The 21,723-nt window shown below is 38.8% G+C and overlaps 2 protein-coding genes across 2 annotated transcripts in view; one reads left to right on the forward strand and one right to left on the reverse strand.

Annotated features, from left to right (window-relative positions):
- Window positions 1-13,607, reverse strand: part of PARP9 (poly(ADP-ribose) polymerase family member 9) — a 74,794-nt gene extending 61,187 nt beyond the window's left edge. Inside the window, exon 1 of the mRNA XM_063428694.1 lies at window positions 13,599-13,607. The gene's annotated coding sequence lies outside the window, so the exon portion shown is untranslated. The remainder of the gene's footprint in view (window positions 1-13,598) is intronic.
- A 1,214-nt stretch (window positions 13,608-14,821) lies between these two features.
- The window catches only part of DTX3L (deltex E3 ubiquitin ligase 3L), a 37,928-nt gene continuing 31,026 nt past the window's right edge, over window positions 14,822-21,723 (forward strand). Inside the window, exons 1-2 of the mRNA XM_063428695.1 lie at window positions 14,822-14,909; window positions 16,098-16,424. Coding sequence (XP_063284765.1) covers window positions 14,822-14,909; window positions 16,098-16,424 — 415 coding nt within the window. The remainder of the gene's footprint in view (window positions 14,910-16,097; window positions 16,425-21,723) is intronic.

Raw genomic sequence — 21,723 nt, forward strand, 5'->3', positions numbered from 1 at the left:
AGTGTGTGTATATGAGTGCAGTGTGTGTGTATTAGTGCAGTGTGTGTGTATGAGTGCAGTGTGAGTGCAGTGTGTGTGCGTATGAGTGCAGTGTGTGTGTGTATATATTAATTGAATATTTATTTCCAGTGTGTGTATATAATGAATGCAGTGTGTGTGTATGAGTGCAGTGCGTGTATGAGTGCAGTGTGTGTGTGTGTATATGAGTGCAGTGTGTGTGTGTACAGTGTGTGTATATGAATGAAGTGTGAGTGTGTGTGATGCAGTGTGTGTTTGTGTATGTGTTGGTGGGGGTGGGCATTTTGATATATTATTAATTATTTTATTTTTTATTTTTTAATATTATTATATTTTTTTATTATTATTATTTATTATTTAATGGAATTATTATTTATTTATTTATTTTTTATTATTTTTATTTTCGTCCCCCCTCCCTGCTTGATACATAGCAGGGAGGGGGGCTCCTTCCCTGGTGGTCCAGTGTCATTGGCAGTTCAGTGGGGGGAGAGGGAGGCTGGCAGAGCTGTACTTACCTGTCTTGCAACTCCTGTCAGCTCTCTCCTCCTCCACGCGGTCTGTGCAGCTCCCTCTGTCAGCTCCCAGTGTAAGTCTCGCGAGAGCCGCGGCTCTCGCGAGACTTACACTGGGAGCTGACCGAGGTGCTGAACGGACGGCGCGGAGGAGGAGAGAGCTGACAGGAGCTGCAGGAGAGGTAAGTACAGCTCTGCCAGCCCCCCTCTCCCCTGGTCTGTATTATGGCAATGCAAATTGCCATAATACAGACTCTGACTCGAGTATAAGCCGAGTTGTGGTTTTTCAGCACAAAAAATGTGCTGAAAAACTCGGCTTATACTCGAGTATATATGGTATATAAAAAAAATACCCCTTTCTCTCTCATTAGAGATATCTTTGCCAGAAGCTCAAGGAAGCAAGGTGAATGGTTAGAGTTAGGACCCACCTAAGAGGTCTGCCTTGACGTGGCAGGTGGGCTTACCCTCTCATGGCCATTGGAGGTAACTAAAAACCTCCATTTGTTTAAAAATACATAGGGATGTGGATGGGGTAACTTTTTTTCTTTGGTTTTTACTACAGTACGTGTTTACATTTTTTGATTATTTATTTTTGCTTATCACTTTTTTTCTCCTCTCCCCCCCCCCCCTTATTTTCCCCTTTTTTTGCTTTGCTCCTTCAGAATTGAGGCTGTTTGGAATGGTTCACATACTATATTATAAGAATGTTTGAGCTGTGTAGCGGATTGTATTAAGCCTGTCCTGTATAATTCGTATAATAACGCATTCGTATAATTGTATCTCTGTTTATAGGAAAAATGTATGTACTTTCATACAAATGAAACTACTGAACCCTCAGACCACCCCAGTGAGAAGTGTGCGCCTCGTTAAGCGTTCACACTTCTCAAAACCGCAGTCTAATTGATACTTGCTAAGTGCCTGTGTGGTCGCCAATCGGTATACGAACCACGCGCGGCGGCCATCTTACGCACAAAAATCTCAGCGGTGTTTGGTCGTCGAGTGTCTGGAACTCAAATCGGACACTCAAACAACCGAACACCGCTGAGACCTCCAGAGTTCCATAACTCCCGAACGGAGGGACTAGGCAGCCCCCCGTTCGGTAAAAACAATGTACCGAACAAGGGAATAAAGGCGAAGGTAATATTAGCTGTGGGTGGCAAGGATTACTATGCCATTTAACTGCCGAACGGAGACCGACCGCAGGGCCCAAACACATGGAGCCTTTTCCGGATACCACCTCGTGTGCGGTCGGTCAAACTTCACCCTCCACCTAACTCCCGAACCCCTGGTCCGATCTGGTGAATTTTGGATATGTTAGTCACCCAGATCAGGGCTACCTGGGGGTACCCTAAGTATTAGGCTATCTGCTTGGTTTAGGGTACATCCAGGTTTTGGGGAAAAGTAGAGTACAATTAATGGGATTATGTGTCACACTGAGGGGAGGAGATGTGTGGGAGTTAACTGTTACTGTATTGGCTACTGTCCCAATTATTGCAAATCCCTCCCTTGCATGGGAGAATGTCTTAAAAGGAGGCTGTGGGAATAAACGTCAGTTCTGCTCCTGATGCTGTGTGTCGTCCAGTTATTGGGAGTGCTGTTGGGATATTGTTGGATTATTTTGCCTGCTGGAATTACTACTCTAGGGATTTCTAATACTTGTTCCTGAGCCTCACTGGGATCTTAAGTGGAGAATACCTGTGGAATATCAGCTCTCCGCTACAGGCTGTGATTTACTCTGCTATTAATGGACATGGACACTACACAGTATTCAGAAACACTGAAGGAACTTTCTGGTTAATCCATCCGAACTAAAGACTTTCTTGATATGTTCTTTTCTTGTTTATATATATTTATATATATTAGGCAGGTAATTATAAGTCAGGGTTACTGTATTTTTTGTTTTATTCACGTACACTTCCCTGTATAGGGTGGAGAAATGTGGTAGACAGGTAGCAATCGATAGCATCAGCAGAACCATCGGTCCTTAAGATATATAGACCACTAGAGTAAGAGTTAAAACATATCTTCTATGGAGTTAAGGAGGTGCCAAACATCTTCTATTTTAGTTATTCTATTGGAAGCTTTCATTTTTCCAGTTTAGATTAGAATAGTTTATCAGCTTTATTTCCTTTACTATATGTTCTTAGTTTTCATTTTTCTAAGGACTTAATGTTATTTTTTGATTAATTTGTTTTGAGTTTCTATGACAGCTTCCAGATTGAAAGGTGCCTGCTTATTAATTCTAAATGATCTAGTTCAGTGTTGTCCAAACCAGTCCTCATGGACCACCAACAGTCCAGGTTTTGTCAGTATCTCCATTGGTATAAAACAGGGAAATACATAAATCCTGGACTGTTGGTGGTCCTTGAGGACTAGGTTGGAGAACCATGCTTTAGTTAATGGGAGGTAATGGTAAGCTAGGCTTTCTGATCTCGTTTTATTAATATAGGAGTTCAGACTATTATCTCTCATTATTGATTTAAATGCACACCGATTGGTTCTCCTCAAAAAAAGTTTCATTCAATTATTAATATAGTCTATATTGGATTTATTATATAATAAGCCATCATTCATTCTCCAAGCTGTTTGACCCCTCTTACTCTAAGATTATTTAATCTAGCAAAGCACACAAAGGCACAGTTTAGAATTTTGCGCTGAGCACTACCAGTCTTTCATGCATGATACAAATACAAAAAGAGAAGTCCTACGCTCACTCCCATGACTCCTGGGCGGCAGCAATGACTACAGTACACATCAGCCCCAATATATATAGTAAAAACCAAAGAAAAGAAAAATTTACCTGCGCTCTCTCCTTAATCCCTATGTATATTTAAACAAATGGAGGTCATTTAGTTGCTCCAATGGCCACTGGAGGGAATGCCTGCCTGCCAACATCAAGGCAGACCCCCCTAAGCGGGTACTTTGATGCTTGATATGTCTGATCGGCCAAGCTATTCAAGCTATTGCCAGCTATTTATTAGTATCTAGCTTTTCTATAGGTGCCTTCAAGGGCATTACAGAAGACTTTATACCGAGCAGTCACCTCACCTTACTTTTGCTTTGTATATATACTACTGCTGACTCCCTCTCCCCCTGTTTTTTGGATTGATATTATATTCAGAGCACAGCTTAGTCCTGACAGTACATTGGATACTTTTACTGCCAGACTAAACTAATTTACACCGCGCTCTGTCTGTATATTTACACTCTGTCTGTATATTTACACCGCGCTCTGTCTGTATATTTACACTCTGTCTGTATATTCACACCGCGCTCTGTCTGTATATTCACACCGCGCTCTGTCTGTATATTTACACCGCGCTCTGTCTGTATATTCACACCGCGCTCTGTCTGTATATTTACACCGCGCTCAGTCTGTATATTTACACCGCGCTCTGTCTGTATATTTACACCACGCTCTGTCTGTATATTTACACCGCGCTCAGTCTGTATATTTACACTCTGTCTGTATATTTACACCGCGCTCTGTCTGTATATTTACACCGCGCTCTGTCTGTATATTTACACTCTGTCTGTATATTTATACTCTGTCTGTATATTTACACTCTGTCTGTATATTTATACTCTGTCTGTATATTTGAGCTCTGTCTGTATATTTACACCGCGCTCTGTCTGTATATTTACACCGCGCTCTGTCTGTATATTTACACCGTGCTCTGTCTGTATATTTACACTCTGTCTGTATATTTACACCGCGCTCTGTCTGTATATTTACACCGCGCTCTGTCTGTATATTTACACCACGCTCTGTCTGTATATTTACACCGCGCTCAGTCTGTATATTTACACCGCGCTCAGTCTGTATATTTACACTCTGTCTGTATATTTACACCGCGCTCTGTCTGTATATTTACACCACGCTCTGTCTGTATATTTACACCGCGCTCAGTCTGTATATTTACACCGCGCTCAGTCTGTATATTTACACTCTGTCTGTATATTTGAGCTCTGTCTGTATATTTACACCGTGCTCTGTCTGTATATTTACACCGCGCTCAGTCTGTATATTTACACTCTGCCTGTATATTTACACAGCGCTCTGTCTGTATATTTATACTCTGTCTGTATATTTACACTCTGTCTGTATATTTACACCGCGCTCTGTCTGTATATTTACACCGTGCTCTGTCTGTATATTTACACCGTGCTCTGTCTGTATATTTACACCGCGCTCAGTCTGTATATTTACACTCTGCCTGTATATTTACACAGCGCTCTGTCTGTATATTTATACTCTGTCTGTATATTTACACTCTGTCTGTATATTTACACCGCGCTCTGTCTGTATATTTACACAGATATAAGAGGGACATTAACTTGTACTTTTCATGTAGGATATTGTCACTGCTTTACACATATTTGGGGATATTTCTCCTGTTTATACAGTTCCTGGTATCTAGTTATAGTTATTATTATTATTACACACAGTAGTTATAGTTATTATTACACCCAGTAGTAACAGTTATTATTACACCCGGTAGTTATAGTTATTATTATTATTACACCCGGTAGTTATAGTTATTATTATTACACACGGTAGTTATAGTTATTATTACACCCGGTAGTTATAGTTATTATTATTACACACGGTAGTTATAGTTATTATTACACCCGGTAGTTATAGTTATTATTATTATTATTATTATACCCGTAGTTATGGTTATTATTATTATTACACCCGGTAGTTATAGTTATTATTATTACTACACACGGTAGTTATTATTATTATTACACACGGTAGTTATGGTTATTATTATTACACACGGTAGTTAAAGTTATTATTATTACACACGGTAGTTATGGTCATTATTATTATTACACACGGTAGTTATAGTTATTATTATTATTATTACACACTAGTTATGGTTATTATTATTATTTATTAAACTTTACACCCGGTAGTTAAAGTTATTATTATTATTACACCCGGTAGTTATAGTTATTATTATTATTACACACGGTAGTTATTATTATTACACACGGTAGTTATAGTTATTATTATTATTATTATTACTACACACGGTAGTTATGGTTATTATAGTTATTATTACACCCGGTAGTTTTAATTATTATGATTACACACGGTAGTTATGGTTATTTTAGTTATTATTACACACGGTAGTTATAGTTATTATTATGATTATTATTATTACACATGGTAGTTATGGTTATTATAGTTATTATTATACACGGTAGTTATAGTTATTATTGTTATTATTATTACACACAGTAGTTATAGTTATTATTATTATTACACATGGTAGTTATGGTTATTATAGTTATTATTACACACAGTAGTTATAGTTATTATTATTATTATTATTACACACGGTAGTTATGGTTATTATAGTTATTATTACACACAGTAGTTATAGTTATTATTGTTGTTATTATTATTATTACACACGGTAGTTACAGTTATTATTACACATGGTAGTTATAGTTATTATTATTATTATTACACACGGTAGTTATGGTTATTATAGTTATTATTACACACGGTAGTTATAGTTATTAATATTATTATTATTACACACGGTAGTTACAGTTATTATTACACACGGTAGTTTTAGTTATTATTATTATTACACACGGTAGTTACAGTTATTATTACACACGGTAGTTATGGTTATTATTATTATTACACACGGTAGTTATGATTATTATAGTTATTATTACACACAGTAGTTATAGTTATTATTACACACGGTAGTTATGGTTATTATTATTGTTATTATTATTATTACACCCGGTAGTTATAGTTATTATTATTATTATTATTACACCCGGTAGTTATGGTTATTATTATTATTACACACGGTAGTTATGGTTATTATAGTTATTATTATACACGGTAGTTATAGTTATTATTATTGTTATTATTATTACACACGGTAGTTATGGTTATTATTATTATTATACCCGTAGTTATGGTTATTATTATTATTATTATTACACCCGGTAGTTATGGTTATTATTATTACACACGGTAGTTATGGTTATTATTATTATTATTACACCCGGTAGTTATAAAAATACAGATTTAAACCACCCAGGTGCAGTGTATAAAAATAAAAGGATAGGGGGGCGGAGCCTGACTGCTGAGGCGAGCAGACGTGCAGGGACAGGGCTCCCCACGGGCAAGCGACAAAACGAGCAATACCGACAGTAATATAGCCCACAGACCCCCCAAAGTGTGCTACCCACATCGGGGACACACCAAGGAACCGGGGGATACCCTCCTGAAGCCGAACGGGGCATACGGCCCAACAATCCGTCTGCGGCCTGCGGGAGATGGAGTCGGGGAGAGGCGGCCGCTCTCTCCGGAGCCGGAAAACCCAGCAATCACCACTAGTCACTGAACCCCCCCCCCTATGGACCGGTGGGGGTCATCCCGGTCCCCGCACGGCAAACGGACAAGCGACGGTAAACGAGCATGCTATAATGGCGGACATACCAGTCAAGCGGGACGCGCCCAAAATGGCCGCCCAAGAAGGCACGCAGAGGAGACCCGTGAGCACCCATACACTGCCTTCCTCTTTAGAGGCCCTGGACCGGCTGTGCTCTACCTTCCATAAACTTCTGTGCGGCAGGGGTATACCCTACCTTCACGCAGCGCGGGAGGTGGCCGGGTGGATTCGACCGGTGACCGGAGACGTTACTTTGGAGACCCACTGCAGGTATCCCGCTCGCAGACCATTCAAGCGGCTCCCGCAGGGGAGAGACACACACAAAAGAAACGCACTGGGCCCCACACATCGCCCCAACATAGGCTGAAGCAGCAGCAAAGCTACCGGCACACAAGACCTACCTCTGTTCATCACGGCGGTCTTCCGACACCCTTGTCTTCCACAGCCCGTGTACCATGCCAGATTCACATCCCGAGCTTGAGGCCCGGAGGTTTGGAACACCTCTCGGACATGCTGAACCGCGGGAAACGCCGCCACACACAGGATACCTGGCACTCCGCCGCAAACAAGCTTCGGACACCCCCCTCACTAGCCTCTTGCTCCAGATCAGCAGCCACAGCCTCCAGAATGGGTATCGGCTAGGCACATAGGGACTACCTCATATTCTGGCATCCAGCCGCTGCCCATATTCACACCATGTGGACTGTGCTTATGCCCGGACGCTATCCTGTATGGAAGCTGAACCTTGGAAGTACCCTTCAGATTTGGACTCCTATTTTATCGCACATTTAAGCGTGACCAAAATTGTCGTTTTCACCACTAGCGTAACATGCTTAATGTCATGTCGCTAATAGCATGATTTGATAGCCTGATTGATAGCCTGATTTAATAGCCTGATTTAATAGCCTGATTTAATAGCCTGATTTAATAACCTGATTTAATAGCCTGATTTAATAGCCTGATTTAATAGCCTGATTTAATAGCCTGATTTAATAACCTGATTTAATAGCCTGATTTAATAGCCTGATTTAATAGCCTGATTTAATAGCCTGATTTAATAACCTGATTTAATAGCCTGATTTCATAGCTTGATTTCATATTTTTGATCTAATAACCTGATTTAATAGCCTGTTTTAATAACTTGATTTAAAAGCCTGATTTCAACGCCTGTATTTAATTCCTGTTTTCTATGCCTGATTTATGAACCTGTTTTCTCAACTTGTTTATTCAAAAAAAACAAAAAAACGAAGCATCGCTACCCCAGAAATGTAATAGTTTAAAGCTGACAATGTTTAAACCCTCTACTGTAATCAAACTATGCGTTTCCTTCCTTCTCTTCTGTACCCCATCAAAAAAGCTTCAATAAAAGAAAGATTGACAAAAAAAATAAAATAAAAGGATAATTACTTCCTTTTTAGTCAGGTATAGGTATAACAAAAGGATTCCTCTCAATCCTCAATACACGTGGAAACAAAATAGGATGTACCTAAACCTATAAAATAAAAGAAAATACGCTCATAGGGCATTAACGTAAAATCACAAATAGCCCCTTATTAATATGTTACACTCACAGAATTGAAGTGATTTTCAGGCTCATCAATTGAGTAGATTCTCACGAATTCCCAATAGTTGGAATGATGAATATTGAATGTAAAAGATAAAAAAATGGCATAGTATAGCACTGTTATAAAGTATAAAAAGCTGATTTATACTTTACTTATACTTTATAACAGTGCTATACTATGCCATTTTTTATCTTTTATATTCGATATTCATCATTCCAACTATTGGGAATTCGTGAGAATCTACTCAATTGATGAGCCTGAAAATCACTTCAATTTTAATACATATTAATAAGGGGTTATTTGTGATTTTACGTTAAAACCGGTAGTTATAGTTATTATTATTATTATTATTACATCTGGTAGTTATGGTTATTATAATTATTATTATTACACCCGGTAGTTATAGTTATTATTATTATTATTATACCCGTAGTTATGGTTATTATTATTATTATTATTATTACACCCGGTAGTTATGGTTATTATTATTATTATTATTATTACACCCGGTAGTTATGGTTATTATTATTATTATTATTACACCCGGTAGTTATAGTTATTATTATTATTATTACACCCGTGGTTATGGTTATTATTATTATTATTATTACACCCGGTAGTTATAGTTATTATTATTATTATTATTATTATTATTATACCCGTAGTTATGGTTATTATTATTATTACACCGGGTAGTTATGGTTATTATTATTATTATTATTATTACACCGGGTAGTTATGGTTATTATTATTATTATTATTACACCCGGTAGTTATAGTTATTATTATTATTATTATTATACCCATAGTTATGGTTATTATTATTATTACACCCGGTAGTTATAGTTATTATTATTATTATTATTATTACACCCGTAGTTATGGTTAATATTATTATTATTATTATTACACCCGGTAGTTATGGTTATTATTATTATTATTATTATTATTATTACACCCGGTAGTTATGGTTATTATTATTATTATTATTATTATTACACCCGGTAGTTATGGTTATTATTATTATTATTACACCTGGTAGTTATAGTTATTATTATTATTATTACACCCGTAGTTATGGTTATTATTATTATTATTATTACACCCGGTAGTTATAGTTATTATTATTATTATTATTATACCCGTAGTTATGGTTATTATTATTATTACACCCGGTAGTTATGGTTATTATTATTATTATTATTACACCCGGTAGTTATAGTTATTATTATTATTATTATTATTATACCCGTAGTTATGGTTATTATTATTATTACACCCGGTAGTTATAGTTATTATTATTATTATTACACCCATAGTTATGGTTATTATTATTATTATTATTATTATTACACCTGGTAGTTATGGTTATTATTATTATTATTACACCTGGTAGTTATAGTTATTATTATTATTATTACACCCGTAGTTATGGTTATTATTATTATTATTATTATTATTACACCCGGTAGTTATAGTTATTATTATTATTATTATTATTATTATACCCGTAGTTATGGTTATTATTATTATTACACCCGGTAGTTATGGTTATTATTATTATTATTATTATTACACCCGGTAGTTATAGTTATTATTATTATTATTATTATTATTATTATTATTATACCCGTAGTTATGGTTATTATTATTATTACACCCGGTAGTTATAGTTATTATTATTATTATTACACCCATAGTTATGGTTATTATTATTATTATTATTATTATTACACCTGGTAGTTATGGTTATTATTATTATTATACCCGTAGTTATGGTTATTATTATTATTATTATTATTATTATTATTACACCCGGTAGTTATAGTTATTATTATTATTATTACACCCGTAGTTATGGTTATTATTATTATTATTATTATTATTATTATTATTACACCCGGTAGTTATTGTTATTATTATTATTATTACACCCGGTAGTTATGGTTATTATTATTATTATTATTATTATCATTATTATTACACCCGGTAGTTATAGTTATTATTATTATTATTACACCCGTAGTTATGGTTATTATTATTATTATTATTATTATTACACCTGGTAGTTATAGTTATTATTATTATTATTATTATTATTATTATTATACCCGTAGTTATGGTTATTATTATTATTACACCGGGTAGTTATGGTTATTATTATTATTATTATTATTATTACACCCGGTAGTTATGGTTATTATTATTATTATTATTACACCCGGTAGTTATAGTTATTATTATTATTATTATACCTGTAGTTATGGTTATTATTATTATTACACCCGGTAGTTATAGTTATTATTATTATTATTATTATACCCGTAGTTATGGTTATTATTATTATTATTACACCTGGTAGTTATGGTTATTATTATCATTATTATTATTACACCCGGTAGTTATGGTTATTATTATTATTATTATTACACCCGGTAGTTATGTTTATTATTATTATTACACCCGGTAGTTATGGTTATTATTATTATTATTATTACACCCGGTAGTTATGGTTATTATTATTATTATTATTACACCCGGTAGTTATAGTTATTATTATTATTATTACACCCATAGTTATGGTTATTATTATTATTATTATTATTATTACACCTGGTAGTTATAGTTATTATTATTATTATTATTATTATTATTATTATACCCGTAGTTATGGTTATTATTATTATTACACCGGGTAGTTATGGTTATTATTATTATTATTATTATTATTACACCCGGTAGTTATGGTTATTATTATTATTATTATTACACCCGGTAGTTATAGTTATTATTATTATTATTATACCTGTAGTTATGGTTATTATTATTATTACACCCGGTAGTTATAGTTATTATTATTATTATTATTATACCCGTAGTTATGGTTATTATTATTATTATTATTACACCCGTAGTTATGGTTATTATTATCATTATTATTATTACACCCGGTAGTTATGGTTATTATTATTATTATTATTATTACACCCGGTAGTTATGTTTATTATTATTATTACACCCGGTAGTTATGGTTATTATTATTATTATTATTACACCCGGTAGTTATGGTTATTATTATTATTATTATTACACCCGGTAGTTATAGTTATTATTATTATTATTACACCCATAGTTATGGTTATTATTATTATTATTATTACACCCGGTAGTTATAGTTATTATTATTATTACACCCGTAGTTATGGTTATTATTATTATTATTATTACACCCGGTAGTTATAGTTATTATTATTATTACACCCGTAGTTATGGTTATTATTATTATTATTATTACACCCGGTAGTTATGGTTATTATTATTATCATTATTATTATTATACCCGTAGTTATGGTTATTATTATTATTACACCCGGTAGTTATGGTTATTATTATTATCATTATTATTATTATACCCGTAGTTATGGTTATTATTATTATTACACCCGGTAGTTATGGTTATTATTATTATTATTATTACACCCGGTAGTTATAGTTATTATTATTATTATTATTATTAAACCCGTAGTTATGGTTATTATTATTATTACACCCGGTAGTTGTAATTATTATTATTATTATTACACCCGTAGTTATGGTTATTATTATTATTATTATTATTACACCTGGTAGTTATGGTTATTATTATTATTATACCCGTAGTTATGGTTATTATTATTATTATTATTACACACGGTAGTTATGGTTATTATTATTATTATACCCGTAGTTATGGTTATTATTATTATTACACCCGTTAGTTATGGTTATTATTATTATTATTATTACACCCGGTAGTTATGTTTATTATTATTATTACACCCGGTAGTTATGGTTATTATTATTATTATTATTACACCTGGTAGTTATGGTTATTATTATTATTATACCCGTAGTTATGGTTATTATTATTATTATTATTATTATTACACACGGTAGTTATGGTTATTATTATTATTATACCCGTAGTTATGGTTATTATTATTATTACACCCGTAGTTATGGTTATTATTATTATTACACCCGGTAGTTATGGTTATTATTATTATTATTATTACACCCGGTAGTTATGTTTATTATTATTATTACACCCGGTAGTTATGGTTATTATTATTATTATTATTACACCTGGTAGTTATGGTTATTATTATTATTATACCCGTAGTTATGGTTATTATTATTATTATTATTATTACACACGGTAGTTATGGTTATTATTATTATTATACCCGGTAGTTATGGTTATTATTATTATTACACCCGGTAGTTATGGTTATTATTATTATTATTATTATTACACCCGGTAGTAATGTTTATTATTATTATTACACCCGGTAGTTATGGTTATTATTATTATTATTATTACACCTGGTAGTTATGGTTATTATTATTATTATACCCGTAGTTATGGTTATTATTATTATTATTATTATTATTACACACGGTACTTATGGTTATTATTATTATTATACCCGTAGTTATGGTTATTATTATTATTACACACGGTAGTTATAGTTATTATTACACCCGGTAGTTATAGTTATTATTATTATTATTATTATACCCGTAGTTATGGTTATTATTATTATTACACCCGGTAGTTATGGTTATTATTATTATTACACCCGGTAGTTATGGTTATTATTATTATTATTATTACACCCGGTAGTAATGTTTATTATTATTATTACACCCGGTAGTTATGGTTATTATTATTATTATTATTACACCTGGTAGTTATGGTTATTATTATTATTATACCCGTAGTTATGGTTATTATTATTATTATTATTATTACACACGGTAGTTATGGTTATTATTATTATTATACCCGTAGTTATGGTTATTATTATTATTACACACGGTAGTTATAGTTATTATTACACCCGGTAGTTATAGTTATTATTATTATTATTATTATTATACCCGTAGTTATGGTTATTATTATTATTACACCCGGTAGTTATGGTTATTATTATTATTACACCCGGTAGTTATGGTTATTATTATTATTATTATTACACCTGGTATCTTTGTCTCTGGATACAATGTATTTATCGCGATCGAATTTTTACCGAGTCCTGAGCTGTGTCGGGCTGTCTCTCTGCCAGTGTCGGGCTGTCTCTCAGAGTGCCGGGTTGTCTCTCTGTCAGTGTCAGGCTGTCTCTCTGCCAGTGTCAGGCTGTCTCTCAGAGTGCCGGGCTGTCTCTCTGCCAGTGCCGGGCTGTCTCTCTGCCAGTGTCAGGCTGTCTCTCTGCCAGTGTCAGGCTGTCTCTCAGAGTGCCGGGCTGTCTCTCTGCCAGTGCCGGGCTGTCTCTCTGCCAGTGTCAGGCTGTCTCTCTGCCAGTGTTTAAGTTTCGGTTCAGTTTCTGCCCCTCCTATTACTGTAACCGAGAGTGAAAGTGAAAGAGACAGACTGGAGAGAGAGAGACAGACCGACCGGAGAGAGAGACAGAGCCACTGTGAGATACATACAGTGAGACAGACTGACTGAGAGACAAAGAGCGATATAGACTGAGAGAGAGGTGGAAATTGTGAGCAGAGAGTCAGGGAGAGACATATATTTTGTGAGAGAGATCATAGAGGATACAGAGAGAGTGCACAGGGGGGCAGAGAGAGACAGAGAGTGCACAGGGGGGCAGAGAGTGCACAGGGGGCAGAGAGTGCACAGGGGGCAGAGAGGGCACACAGAGAGAGTGCACAGGGGGGCAGAGAGAGACAGAGAGTGTACAGGGGGGCAGAGAGAGACAGAGAGTGCAGGGGGGCAGAGAGAGACAGAGAGTGCACAGGGGGGCAGAGAGAGACAGAGAGTGCACAGAGGGCAGAGAGTGCACACAGAGAGAGTGCACACAGAGAGAGTGCACAGGGGGCAGAGAGTGCACACAGAGAGAGTGCACAGGGGGCAGAGAGTGCACGGGGGGCAGAGAGACAGAGAGTGTTCAGGGGGACAGAGAGTGCACAGGGGGGCAGAGAGTGCGCAAGGGGACACAGAGAGTGCACAGGGGCACACACACACAGAGTACACAGGGGGCAGAGCGTGCACACAGAGAGCACACATAGAGAGTGCACAGGGGGACAGAGAGTGCACACATAGAGAGTGCACAGGGGGACAGAGAGTGCACACAGAGAGAGTGCACAGGGGGGCAGAGAGTGCACAGGGGGTAGAGAGAGACAGAGAGAGTGCACAGGGGGGCAGAAAGTGCACACAGAGAGAGTGCACAGGGGGACAGAGAGTGCACACAGAGAGAGTGCACAGGGGGACGGACAGAGAGCGTAGAGCGAGACAGACTGACTCGCTATGTCCATGGAGAGTCAGCCATCTGTGGATACGGACAGACTGTACCCTGTGAACGGACAGACTGTACCCAGTGCAAGACAGACAGACAGTATCCAGAGAGAGACAGGGTCAGCACCCAGTGCAGGACAGACAGACAGTATCCAGAGAGAGACAGGGTCAGCACCCAGTGCAGGACAAACAGACAGTATCCAGAGAGAGACAGGGTCAGCACCCAGTGCAGGACAAACAGACAGTATCCAGAGAGAGACAGGGTCAGCACCTATTACAGGACAGACAGACCGTATACAGAGAAAGACAGGGTCAGCACCTATTACAGGACAGACAGACCGTATACAGAGAGAGACAGGGTCAGCACCTATTACAGGACAGACAGACCGTATACAGAGAGAGACAGGGTCAGCACCTATTACAGGACAGACAGACAGTATCCAGAGAGAGACAGGGTCAGCACCCAGTGCAGGACAGACAGACCGTATACAGAGAGAGACAGGGTCAGCACCCAGTGCAGGACAGACAGACCGTATACAGAGAGAGACAGGGTCAGCACCTATTACAGGACAGACAGACCGTATACAGAGAGAGACAGGGTCAGCACCTATTACAGGACAGACAGACCGTATACAGAGAAAGACAGGGTCAGCACCTATTACAGGACAGACAGACCGTATACAGAGAGAGACAGGGTCAGCACCTATTACAGGACAGACAGACCGTATACAGAGAGAGACAGGGTCAGCACCTATTACAGGACAGACAGACCGTATACAGAGAGAGACAGGGTCAGCACCTATTACAGGACAGACAGACAGTATACAGAGAGAGACAGGGTCAGCACCTATTACAGGACAGACAGACCGTATACAGAGAGAGACAGGGTCAGCACCTATTACAGGACAGACAGACCGTATACAGAGAGAGACAGGGTTAGCACCTATTACAGGACAGACAGACCGTATACAGAGAGAGACAGGGTCAGCACCTATTACAGGACAGACAGACCGTATACAGAGAAAGACAGGGTCAGCACCTATTACAGGACAGACAGACCGTATACAGAGAGAGACAGGGTCAGCACCTATTACAGGACAGACAGACAGTATACAGAGAGAGACAGGGTCAGCACCTATTACAGGACAGACAGACCGTATACAGAGAGAGACAGGGTCAGCACCTATTACAGGACAGACAGACCGTATACAGAGAGAGACAGGGTCAGCACCTATTACAGGACAGACAGACCGTATACAGAGAGAGACAGGGTCAGCACCTATTACAGGACAGACAGACCGTATACAGAGAGAGACAGGGTCAGCACCTATTACAGGACAGACAGACCGTATACAGAGAGAGACAGGGTCAGCACCTATTACAGGACAGACAGACCGTATACAGAGTGGAGTGGGAGTGCGGTATGGGAGTATTAGTGACTGTGTGGAGGATAACCCCGAAGGATACCCCATTCTACTGCAGGTACCATCAGAGGCTCTACACACACGGTCACAACTAGAGAAATATTTCCAAAGCAAGAAATCTGGAGGGGGAGAATGTGGGGTGAAATCAGTGAATTCGGGCATTTACATCGTGATCTTTAAATACAAAGAGGGTGAGTGCTTCAATGAATACGCAATGACTGACTCCGAGAGTGTAGGGTACGCACCATGAATTATTATAATAACAATAATAAAATAATATACCTCCACGCACACACTATATCTGTATAATACACACACACACTACATCCAAACCCCAAATACATTACAGCGCCTATCCATACACACACACACACACACACACACACACACACACACACACACACACACACACACACACACACACACACACACACACACTGCATCCAAAACCCCAAACACTACAGCACCTATTCTTACACACACACACACTACATCCAAAACCCCAAACACTACAGCACATATCCTTACACACACACACACACTACATCCAAACCCCCAAACACTACAGTGCCTATCCTTACACACACACACACACACACTACATCCAAAACCCCAAACACTACAGCACCTATCCTTACACACACACACACACTACATCCAAACCCCCAAACACTACAGTGCCTATCCTTACACACACACACACACACACACACACACACACACACACACACACACACACACACACACACACACACACACACTGCATCCAAAACCCCAAACACTACAGCACCTATTCTTACACACACACACACTACATCCAAAACCCCAAACACTACAGCACCTATCCTTACACACACACACACACACACTACATCCAAAACCCCAAACACTACAGCACCTATCCTTACACACACACACACACTACATCCAAAACCCCAAACACTACAGCACATATCCTTACACACACACACACACACACTACATCCAAAACCCCAAACACTACAGCACCTATCCTTACACACACACACACACTACATCCAAACCCCCAAACACTACAGTGCCTATCCTTACACACACACACACACACACACTACATCCAAAACCCCAAACACTACAGCGCCTATCCTTACACACACACACACACACTACATCCAAAACCGCAAACACTACAGCACCTATCCTTACACACACACACACACACACACACACTACATCCAAAACCCCAAACACTACAGCACCTATCCTTACACACACACACACACACACACTACATCCAAAACCCCAAACACTACAGCACCTATCCTTACACACACACACTACATCCAAAACCCCAAACACTACAGCACCTATCCTTACACACACACACACACACACTACATCCAAAACCCCAAACACTACAGCGCCTATTCTTACACACACACACACTACATCCAAAACCCCAAACACTACAGCACCTATCCTTACACACACACACACACACTACATCCAAAACCCCAAACACTACAGCACCTATCCTTACACACACACACACACACTACATCCAAACCCCCAAACACTACAGTGCCTATCCTTACACACACACACACACACTACATCCAAAACCCCAAACACTACAGCGCCTATCCTTACACACACACACACACACTACATCCAAAACCGCAAACACTACAGCACCTATCCTTACACACACACACACACTACATCCAAAACCCCAAACACTACAGCGCCTATCCTTACACACACACACACACACTACATCCAAAACCCCAAACACTACAGCACCTATCCTTACACACACACACACACTACATCCAAAACCCCAAACACTACAGCACCTATCCTTACACACACACACACACACACACTACATCCAAAAACCCAAACACTACAGCGCCTATTCTTACACACACACACACACTACATCCAAAACCCCAAACACTACAGCACCTATCCTTACACACACACACACACACTACATCCAAAACCCCAAACACTACAGCGCCTATCCTTACACACACACACACACACACACACTACATCCAAAACCCCAAACACTACAGCACCTATCCTTACACACACACACACACACACTACATCCAAAACCCCAAACACTACAGCGCCTATCCTTACACACACACACTACATCCAAAACCCCAAATACATTACAGCGCCTATCCTTACACACACACACACACACACTACATCCAAAACCCCAAACACTACAGCACCTATCCTTACACACACACACACACTACATCCAAAACCCCAAACACTACAGCACCTATCCTTACACACACACACACACACACTACATCCAAAACCCCAAACACTACAGCGCCTATTCTTACACACACATACACACACTACATCCAAAACCCCAAACACTACAGCACCTATCCTTACACACACACACACACACACTACATCCAAAATCCCAAACACTACAGCGCCTATCCTTACACACACACACTACATCCAAAACCCCAAATACATTACAGCGCCTATCCTTACACACACACACACTACATCCAAAACCCCAAACACTACAGCACCTATCCTTACACACACACACACTACATCCAAAACCCCAAACACTACAGCACCTATCCTTACACACACACACACACACACACACACTACATCCAAAACCCCAAACACTACAGCGCCTATTCTTACACACACACACACACACACACACACTACATCCAAAACCCCAAACACTACAGCACCTATCCTTACACAGACACACACACACACACTACATCCAAAATCCCAAACACTACAGCGCCTATTCTTACACACACACACACACACTACATCCAAAACCCCAAACACTACAGCACCTATCCTTACACCACACACACACACACACTACATCCAAAACCCCAAACACTACAGCACCTATCCTTACACCACACACACACACACTACATCCAAAACCCCAAACACTACAGCACCTATCCATACACACACACACTACATCCAAAACCCCAAACACTACAGCACCTATCCTTACACACACAAGCACACACTACATCCAAAACCCCAAACACTACAGCGCCTATTCTTACACACACACACACACACTACATCCAAAACCCCAAACACTACAGCACCTATCCTTACACACACACACACACACTACATCCAAAACCCCAAACACTACAGCGCCTATCCTTACACACACACACTACATCCAAAACCCCAAATACATTACAGCGCCTATCCTTACACACACACACACACTACATCCAAAACCCCAAACACTACTGCACCTATCCTTACACACACACACACACTACATCCAAAACCCCAAACACTACAGCACCTATCCTTACACACACACACACACTACATCCAAAACCCCAAACACTACAGCGCCTATTCTTACACACACACACACACACACACACACACACACACACACACACACACACACACACACAGACTACATCCAAAACCCCAAACACTACAGCACCTATCCTTACACACACACACACACACACACACACACTACATCCAAAATCCCAAACACTACAGCGCCTATCCTTACACACACACACACTACATCCAAAACCCCAAATACATTACAGCGCCTATCCTTACACACACACAAACACTACATCCAAAACCCCAAACACTACAGCACCTATCCTTACACACACACACACACACACACACTACATCCAAAATCCCAAACACTACAGCGCCTATTCTTACACACACACACTACATCCAAAACCCCAAACACTACAGCACCTATCCTTACACCACACACACACACACTACATCCAAAACCCCAAACACTGCAGCACCTATCCTTACACCACACACACACACACTATATCCAAAACCCCAAACACTACAGCACCTATCCATACACACACACACTACATCCAAAACCCCAAACACTACAGCACCTATCCTTACACACACACACACACACACTACATCCAAAATCCCAAACACTACAGCGCCTATCCTTACACACACACACTACATCCAAAACCCCAAATACATTACAGCGCCTATCCTTACACACACACACACTACATCCAAAACCCCAAACACTACAGCACCTATCCTTACACACACACACACACTACATCCAAAACCCCAAACACTACAGCACCTATCCTTACACACACACACACACTACATCCAAAACCCCAAACACTACAGCGCCTATTCTTACACACACACACACACACACACACTACATCCAAAACCCCAAACACTACAGCACCTATCCATACACACACACACTACATCCAAAACCCCAAACACTACAGCACCTATCCTTACACACACAAGCACACACTACATCCAAAACTCCAAACACTACAGTGCCTATTCTTACACACACACACTACATCCAAAACCCCAAACACTACAGTACCTATCCTTACACACACACACACACTACATCCAAAACCCCAAACACTACAGCGCCTATTCTTACACACACACACACACACTACATCCAAAACCCCAAACACTACAGCACCTATCCTTACACACACACACACACACTACATCCAAAACCCCAAACACTACAGCGCCTATCCTTACACACACACACACACACACACACTACATCCAAAACCCCAAACACTACAGCACCTATCCTTACACACACACACACACACTACATCCAAAACCCCAAACACTACAGCGCCTATCCTTACACACACACACTACATCCAAAACCCCAAATACATTACAGCGCCTATCCTTACACACACACACACACTACATCCAAAACCCCAAACACTACAGCACCTATCCTTACACACACACACACTACATCCAAAACCCCAAACACTACAGCACCTATCCTTACACACACACACACACACTACATCCAAAACCCCAAACACTACAGCGCCTATTCTTACACACACACACACACACACACACAGACTACATCCAAAACCCCAAACACTACAGCACCTATCCTTACACACACACACACACACTACATCCAAAATCCCAAACACTACAGCGCCTATCCTTACACACACACACACTACATCCAAAACCCCAAATACATTACAGCGCCTATCCTTACACACACACACACTACATCCAAAACCCCAAACACTACAGCACCTATCCTTACACACACACACACACTACATCCAAAACCCCAAACACTACAGCACCTATCCTTACACACACACACACACACACACACTACATCCAAAATCCCAAACACTACAGCGCCTATTCTTACACACACACACTACATCCAAAACCCCAAACACTACAGCACCTATCCTTACACACACACACACTACATCCAAAACCCCAAACACTACAGCACCTATCCATACACACACACATACACTACATCCAAAACCCCAAACACTACAGCACCTATCCTTACACACACTATATCCCTATACCAACACACACTACAGCACCTATCATTACACACACACTATATCCCTATACCAACACACACTACAGCACCTATCCATACACACA

Source organism: Pelobates fuscus, chromosome 8 (genome assembly GCF_036172605.1).
Source record: "Pelobates fuscus isolate aPelFus1 chromosome 8, aPelFus1.pri, whole genome shotgun sequence".
In the NCBI taxonomy this organism is placed as follows: Eukaryota; Metazoa; Chordata; class Amphibia; order Anura; family Pelobatidae; genus Pelobates; species Pelobates fuscus.